General features: G+C 40.6%; 1 protein-coding gene across 1 annotated transcript; it reads right to left on the reverse strand.

The window, feature by feature from the left end:
* Window positions 1-2,894: 2,894 nt before the first annotated feature.
* LOC310995133 (uncharacterized protein) lies at window positions 2,895-8,515 on the reverse strand. The gene is made up of 4 exons (XM_083984060.1): window positions 8,428-8,515; window positions 5,596-6,783; window positions 3,841-3,919; window positions 2,895-3,007 (listed from the first exon to the last, which is right to left on the reverse strand). Exons 1-4 carry the CDS (start codon window positions 8,459-8,461, stop codon window positions 2,929-2,931), a joined length of 1,380 nt encoding a protein of 459 aa, XP_083840186.1. The 5' UTR covers window positions 8,462-8,515; the 3' UTR covers window positions 2,895-2,928.
* Window positions 8,516-8,950: the final 435 nt, after the last annotated feature.

Raw genomic sequence — 8,950 nt, forward strand, 5'->3', positions numbered from 1 at the left:
GGTTAAGTGAGTTAGTAAAATAAATCCAGTAAAATAAGTTCCTGTCAATATAAAACAGTACAAAAGTGCATTCATAGAATAATTACAGATAATACAAGTACCTCTCTTATCAAAAGATGCAAGTTGCAAGTTCAGTTCCTTGTTCTCCTTATATGAGGAAATGCACTGGTTCCTTTGATAAAATTCAACAGAACTCATCAGTACTACATCAGTAGCAGAAAGATCTTCCCTCAGCTCAGTCAGTCTTCATATTAAATCCAGCACAGATTTTAGATAAATGCGACCACATGGAAATCATTCTGAAGAGGAGCAAGGCTACACTCATCCGTGTCACTTAATGTTTTTGTTTCAACATTGTTGAGTAAAAGTTATTTGTGTGTATAACGAAGTATAACACAGGTTAGGAAAGACTGGTACACCTCAGGCTTGTTCTTCTGTACAACACAGTATATTGGTGACACATCATAAACAGATTAATCATTTACTCTCAATACAGTAACTGAGACACATAAAGCGGGAGCTGACATTTTTAGAATCTCGGTGGAAATAAAGAAAGAAGATGGAGGAGTAAGAAAAAATTACATGTGGAGGCTGGAATAGAGTTAAGTAGGAAGAGAGAGAGGAAAGCGTGGGCAGGAGAGGAGGGCTTCATGGGAGAGGGTTCGAGAAGACAGAAGAATGGAGGCAGTTAGGAGAGGAGGGCAGTGATGACAGGACTGTTATTAAAGCTCCCTGTAATAAACACTCTGCAGCCTGTTGAGGAGCTGAAGACAATGTGCTGAACCCGAGTAGCTGCTCAATCGACAATCTAACTGTTTGATGCATCAAAGTCTCATATTTGAAAAAAAAAAGAAATTTTGAAAATGTGATGATGTGTGTCATTGTGTCTCCAGAGGAGAAAATCTGATGTTTTGGTTCCCATCCCATCAAGTCCTGACAGCAGGATTTAAGGTTTAGTTTCTGAACACAGGCTGTGTGCATTTCTCTGTAGACTGAGAATACTTTCACAGTAATAATATAGAACGTGGACCTGATTTATGATTGATGATGATGATGATTATGAACAAGACATGGAAATCTCAATTTACACAATATGGAGCGTTGGAATTTTAAATTTTGTCAGGTTGATGGGCTCCAAGTTAATCTTTAAAATATAATGTGTCTAAGTTCTGTTTACAACCTAATGCCAACAACTAATGTTGTGCAAACATTCAGGAGTCATATAATTACGTTCATAGTTGGAGAGTGCGTCACTGTCCTGCTTCGGTTAGCCCAAGCAGTCTAGGAGGCTAAGCTAACTGTGTGATGCAGTAAAGCCTCCTGATTGTGGGACTTCCACACGTCTGTTCAATCGCAACATGATGTTTTCTATTTTATGTGTTTGATACAAAAGATGTAATGCGTGGGTGTAGGGATTTTTTTTTTTTTTTTTTTTTTACATTTATTTACATTTATGAGCAGCCACAGCAGCAATACAAAAACTGCCAATACATCTCAGAGGTTTTATTTCTGTTATTCAAATCCAGCCTCACATGAGCTCCAGCACAAGGATAAAAAAACTTTGAACAAGAAAACACTTTATAGCCAGCAGCTCTGTGTGGCTGTTTAGGCACAGTGACAACAATGCTGCTAACGTGATATCAATTACGTCACCCATCAGCATGCTGATATTTACTAAGAAACACTTAACACAAAGTACAGCAAATGATGACGAGTCAGTTAGTTTGCAGGTATCTGGTCACAAACCATTGTTTTGGTCAAAGTGAAACTTTGACTTGATGATTGATGTCACTAAAATAAAATTGAGTGCAATTTCTGCAGTCACAAAAGGGTTAAAGTTAAAAATCTAACAGGGCAAATTAAAGGTAGAACCAGTTTATCAGACAGTTGTTGAGACATTTCACAAAGCTACATGAATGTCATGGTAGTGCTGAAGGAAAAGTGATGAAACTGTCAGAGTGATTAGGCTTAACCCTCTGGGCAACATGAACATCTGTATTCTCATGGGAATCCGTCCACTAGTTGTTGGTGTGTTTAACATAGGACCTGGACCATGGCTGAACAACACATTTCACATATTCATCCCTAAAAAACATCAAAATACTTCTGTGTATGTTTGCCACAGAACCTTTCTCTATATGACCATCAAAGTCACCCACATTATTCTTGTATCACATAAATGCAAAATACAATACAATACTGTCACTTCAGATTCAAACAGAAGCATCACTGTCACATTATTCTTCATATAAATACATTCAAGAGTGACAACAAATCTTGACACACAAGTGGATTCAGTGTTTTGCTCAAAGACACCTAAGCAGGTAAAGTGTCCTCGTCATTCTCTTCACTTACAGAAAGTTCAGCTGGCTGATGTAGTTTTGAAATTTGTATGCTCCATTGTCAGGTCCATATTCAACATCTTGAGTTCACATACAGTCATCAACATCTAACTTGCTGGATGTAAAACATTTTTCTTTCACAAATATCCTGTAAGACTGGTCATACCTCTGGTAAACATGGCCGTCTTGTCTGTGTTTTAAGCTGTAACACTTTATATGGCCATGCACTGTGCTGATGCAACCAGGAGAAAACCTCTCTCTCTCTATATATATACACCCAGAAATAATAATAATGAAAAAATTTGAGCAAAGATCAAGAGAAGTGTCACATTTGTTTTGCAATTCAGTGTAATCAAGATATCAAAACACATATCCCACTGATAAAATGTGATTGTCCAGAACTCATTACACAAACCCACACACATACGCACGCACGCACGCACGCACGCACGCACGCACGCACGCACGCACGCACGCACACACACACACACACACACACACACACACACACTATGTAAACAGAATCTGATCAGAGTGTGGACTTTGGGGGGGGTCACATCAAGAGTCAGAGGTCAAAGGTTAAGATTCATGGGTCATAAATGGGGTTGCTGAAGTTTTCATAGGTGTTGAAGTCACTGTCCAGTAGAGGACCGTAGGACCTACGTCTGAGATAACAAAGCAGATTAAGAGGAGAGAAATAAAGGGTCAGTCCTTTACATTTACATCAATTCATTACAGTAATATGACAGACAGGTAACAAAGGTAATGACACTAAATGTATTCACAATGAAGAACAGCTGAATTAGGCTATTTTCATTCATCAATCACTAGTACACTGTTGACTTATTTGCCAGTGCTATGAGCTGTACTAATGGCAAAAAGGTAGCTAATAAATAAGAGATTGAATAAATAATTAATCCAAACTTTTCATTGGTAAAGAATATTTTTGTAAGTAATAAGTTTAACAGTGAGACAGATCGGACCGAACACGTAGCAGAGGATACAATAATCATATAGGAGGAAATCAAAGAGCAATATGAAAAGAAAAAGAGGTACACAGATAGAATGATTGAATATACATGCAATCACCATAGTAAATAAATAAAACAGTTATTTATAGAGGTGAAAATAGGTTATTAAGTAGGTATATTTAGATTTTGGTATATCAATTTACTGTGGTGCATGGTGAACAGGCAAACAGAGGTAACTGGTGAAAGGGCTTCAGATATTGGCTAAATGTTTGGTTGAGTTCTTGGTTGAGAATGATCACTTAACTATTGATGTATGGTCGTATTGTGGATTTTTTCAAATTGCAGTGTTGTTGTTGTTTTCTTGTCAATGGCTGGAGCTACAGATTACTTTACTGTACATTATGTGTTTAGATCGTTAGCTACATTTGCTAATAGGCACAAGGGGACAGTGGGATTGACAGCCCTAGGTAGTATGGATGTCTTGTATTGTACAAGTTGTAGTTTTAGGTTTTTTGATGTGGACTCACCGGATCTTGTAGTAGTACAGTCCTCCTAACACTAAAACGACAAATAGAATGAAGAAAATAATGATGGCTGCGACGCTTCCTAGAGAGAAAGAGAGAGAAACAGAGAAAGAAAAGATACATTAATAGTCTGATAATATCCATTAATCCACTGTTGGTTAAACATGTGTTTTAGTCCAGAGTATTTCAAACCACTTCCCTTCTCAATTTCTTATAGCCTACCTCATTTCATTCTTTCTTCCTTTACACAATCTGTACCCTATACATAATGCTGAACAATGTATATCTGTTAAGTAGCCTATTAAGTAATTCACTTTTTAATGTTATAGTGTCTAGATACGTGTTAAAACAACCAGGGGTTTCATGAGGATGCAAGTGGAGACTTCATTAAACACACTTCATAGTCCCCTGGTTGGTTTGAGCCTTACATCACATGTCCAGGCTGACTGTAGCCTACTTCCTGACTTTAGTCTGGTTCTCCTGGTAAATCCCTAACTCTGTTTGAGGTGAGACTGTGTGGGCCCTTTTTTTCCACATTGCACCATTGCCTTAATATCACGTCCTCCACAACAGACTACAGTGAACTTTGAGCTTCAGCATTAATTAGTAATCTCTTTGTGGGGAACTGGAACAACACCCTTCTGACGGTCTGTGACTCAGCTCCAGGAAAATGTTAAGATAAATGTTGCACTCCACATCACCCCTCTTATCTAGAAGCATAAATCAGTTGATAAATGTGACCTGGAGAAATGAAGCGTCTTTCAGAGGTGAGAGTTAAAGTTTTCTGTCTGGCTGTCAAGGGTCAGATGCTTTGATGAGTTCTAACAGGAAGCAGGAAGAGCATCATAAGGATCTGATGACTCTTCAGCCGGATGCTTTAGCAAATCGTGGGACCTTATCTTAATCAATGGCACGTTTATTGTTGCCTTTTTTTCCTGCTGATTATCTACCTTGAACTCATCATGCAACAAACTGTTTGAACTAAGTTGGAGCAACAGCAAACTTAAGTTAGCCTACTGAAAGGAGTAAAGTGATAAAACTTTTTTTTTTTTTTCAGAACTTTCCTGCATGGATTTCACACCATTAATATTCTTGAGCTCCTGAAAGTGTATAATTACAGACAAAATATAGGCCTATTTTAAATGGAAATCAGTCAGGCATTTTATTATAAATAGGCTTATAATAAAATGCCTGACTGATTTCTGATGCTAATCAACAATTAGCCTATATTTTCTTCAAAATTTTACCAGGACATCTTGCCTATAGGTATTCAAGTTCATGAACCACTGCAATAAAATATCTGACTCACATTATCAGAGCTAACAGATATAATGACCAGAGGGAAACACTTTATGGTTCTTGCATACACGCAGTTCAAAGTTCAAACTCTTGCTGGGAGCTGTGTGTGTTCTTATTTAGGGCAGATAGGCCTATGTCTAGAAGTATAGTTCAAGTTTTTGTGAGATAACACATCATAGGCTAGCCTACTGTCGATATATTTTGACATCAAAAAGTCTAGGCTGCATATCTGTGGATGACAAACAGCTCGTGTTGGCTTGTAAATCTGAGTCAAAAACAGTAAGTCTGAAGGGCATTGTGCTCACTCATGGGTTTTTGTCAAAATACAGAAACAGCTATCCTATCCAGCTAATCTATCCTCCCATGTATGTGTTGTGTTTACAACAGCAAATATATATGTAAAAAAAAAAAAAAAAAAAAAAATGTAAAGGAGAAAATTATCAATTGTGTGCTTTGTACCTGAGCTCAGAGCTTCGGACTTATGCCCCTCCTGATCCAGTGTGGTGCTTTGTGTTGGCGTGGTGGTGGTAAGTAAGACACTGGTGGTGGAGCTAGGTGGGCTAGTGGTGGGGGTGATGGTGCTAGTGGATTCGCTGGAGGTGGCGCTGATGGTGGAGCCAGATGTGGTACTGGTGGTGGGGTTGCTGATGGTGGACCCAGGTGGGCTAGCAGTGGTGGTGTTGGTGGAGTCATTGGAAGTGGTGCTAGGTAGGCTAGCAGTGGTGGTGTTGGTGGTGTTGGTGGAGTCACTGGAAGTGGTGCTAGGTAGGCTAGCAGTGGTGGTGTTGGTGGTGTTGGTGGAGTCACTGGAAGTGGTGCTAGGTTGGCTAGCAGTGGTGGTGTTGGTGGTGTTGGTGGAGTCACTGGAAGTGGTGCTAGGTTGGCTAGCAGTGGTGGTGTTGGTGGTGTTGGTGGAGTCACTGGAAGTGGTGCTAGGTTGGCTAGCAGTGGTGGTGTTGGTGGTGTTGGTGGAGTCACTGGAAGTGGTGCTAGGTTGGCTAGCAGTGGTGGTGTTGGTGGTGTTGGTGGAGTCACTGGAAGTGGTGCTAGGTAGGCTAGCAGTGGTGGTGTTGGTGGTGTTGGTGGAGTCACTGGAAGTGGTGCTAGGTAGGCTAGCAGTGGTGGGGGAGTCGCTGGAAGTGGTGCTAGGTGGGCTAGCAGTGGTGGGGGAGTCGCTGGAAGTGGTGCTAGGTGGGCTAGCAGTGTTGGTGGAGTCACTGGAAGTGGTGCTAGGTGGGCTAGCAGTGTTGGTGGAGTCACTGGAAGTGGTGCTAGGTGGGCTAGCAGTGGTGGGGGAGTCGCTGGAAGTGGTGCTAGGTGGGCTAGCAGTGGTGGGGGAGTCGCTGGAAGTGGTGCTAGGTGGGCTAGCAGTGGTGGGGGAGTCGGTGGTGGTGATAGGTGGGGTAGTGGTGGTGGTGGTGGAGTCGATGCTGGTGCTAGGTGGGGTAGTGGTGGTGGTGGTGGAGTCGATGCTGGTGCTAGGTGGGGTAGTGGTGGGGTGGATGCTGGTGGAATAGACGATGGTGGTAGCAGGTGAATTGAGGGTGGTGATGGTGGAGCCAGATGAAGTAGCGGGGGTGTTGCTGAAGGTGATGGTACTGGGGGTGTTGTCCTCCTGACCAACGACTGTATGGCTCAGCAGCAGACCTGCACAATAGGACAAACAGTATTTGAGCTAAAGACCATGGTTCCCAAAGCTTTGATGAAGCAGTTAAAGCAGAAGTAAGCGATCCGGTCATGCTCTAGTTTTGGCTAACTTCTTGTCAGCCGATGGAGTTAGCAGCCCCCGCCCTCGTCATGGATCTATTGGTCCTCGTCCCTACGTCACCACATTCACGCGCATCCCTTGGCTGCACACACAGCCCTTCATGCCGTGCTCTCTCCTCATTGGATAAAGGTTGTAGGATACAAGGAAGTATACAAGAAGTTTTCTCCTCGGCTTACAGCAGAGCAGAGTGACTGACAGACCCGTGTTTCGGACCAAACACTCTATAGCCTACGTGATTGCTGTCGGAAAATATAACTATTTAAGACTTATATTAACACAAACATTCCACTTACTTCTGCTTTAAGCTACAATTGGTAGAGAATCTTACTCAGCCTGTGAAAATCTTGCTTGGGGCTTGGAAACTACAAACTTATAACATTTTTTGTAGCACAAATCAGATTGTGGGGTTTACCTCAGAGAATCTAGCAAACCAATTCTATCAATTAGCCTATATAGTAATGGATAGTATTGTGTCATGATATGGAAAATGTAGGCTATTGAGAGTTTTTGGTGCTTGACACAGGATCCTGATGGTTCAGCTCATCTGGCTTAAGAAAAAAAAATCATCTGTTTTTAATGTGTGAATTTGACAACCAGCTAGCTAAGACCAACATGTGAAGCTAGTATTAGGTTAAAAAACCAATTAGTGTGAATTAATTCAGCAGTAATAATACAACACTTAATATATAACTACTATGAAAATCATCAGTAACAGGCTGAGTGAAGTGCTACATTCACATATAGCTACATGTAAACAAAACCACATGTAAGAGAACAATTATATTATTGCACCAGGGCAGCCTTGAAAATAAGAGTTCAGAGCATGGCTTCACATTAAAGGCTTGACTGTACAATGTTGTAGGCCTACTGGTTATAATTCAACATTTTTCAAATCCCACAAAAATACAGGAACCATCAATCATTTGATACTGGTGAATTTAAAAGATCACCCTTATTTTCATCACTCATTTGCTCTGATCACTCTTTGAATAAGTATAAGAGTCAAGATCCGAGCAGAACCTGTATGAAAGAGTTTAGTCACCTGTGTTTCAGTGAACAGAAAAATAGGTCAGCAATCTAGGATGATGCATCCAAGGGCTCAGTGTCTTCACTACTCAGCTCAGTGTTAAGTGTTAGTTTTCTAAAAAAGTTCAGGTTTATTTCCTCCTGATCCACTCCAGAGATAAGGACTGTAGTAACACATTATCCAGATACGATACTTACAGTAGGCTACAGGTTTCACAGAGCCTAAGTCACAAACTGCCAGTTATATATCTCATATACTTTCTCTTCTTGTTATGAAACTATATGTTTAGGGCTCCACGAACACAGAAATGGAAAATGATGGCATTATCTTCAAAAACACACTTTTCAAACTGCTTTTTAAACATGAATTGTCTGTTACAATTTCAAAAACTGACTTGTGAAAAATAGCTGTTCACAACATTTACACTAAAACAAATACCTGTACCAACAGAAACAGAGGCTAATGAAGCAGCATGCTGATGTCAGAGTTTACTTACATGTTATCAGTCTCAACAGGTTGACTCTAGTCATTGTATTCCTTTCAGCGTGTTTATCTCCACAAACACTTGTGTAGCTGCAGCTCGGTGCACGGTGCTCTCTGTGGACAGCTGCTGTGTGTGTGTGTGTGTGTGTGTGTGTAGAGACTTCCTGTGACTGTAGGTGATTGTGAGAGCCTGGGGGCGAGGCTACACCATGACTGAGCAACGTTCAAAACCTCACAGGATGGCTGCTGCATCATAGACAAAGTAAGAGCAGTGACAACAACAAGAAGTTGAGTAACAGAATTAAGTGGTAGAACATTTTTGGTAAATTTTAATTATGTTCTCTCATAGCCTTCTTTAATTTATATCACGTTCTGTGATATTTATGTAGTATCGTATAGGCTATACAGTATATTGATATGGATATTTATGTAGTAGATAGTTATAACCTATAAACCATGATGAGTAGAAAGGGGTGGGATTTTTTTTTAGAAAGTGCATACTTCTTCCTACTCCTTTTTTCGAACTTGTGCATATT

The sequence above is a fragment of the Trachurus trachurus genome (genome assembly GCF_905171665.1).
Source record: "Trachurus trachurus genome assembly, chromosome: 12".
NCBI classification, from domain to species: domain Eukaryota; kingdom Metazoa; phylum Chordata; class Actinopteri; order Carangiformes; family Carangidae; genus Trachurus; species Trachurus trachurus.

Bases quoted from the DNA above. Each gene is read 5' to 3' on its own strand.
- LOC310995133 (XM_083984060.1), bottom strand. From the start codon at position 8,461: ATGACTAGAGTCAACCTGTTGAGACTGATAACAT. The intron at 6,784-8,427 runs GTAAGTAAACTC...CCTATTGTGCAG, and splicing joins CCTGTTGAGACTGATAACAT to GTCTGCTGCTGAGCCATACA. The intron at 3,008-3,840 runs GTGAGTCCACAT...TTGTTATCTCAG, and splicing joins CTGTACTACTACAAGATCCG to ACGTAGGTCCTACGGTCCTC.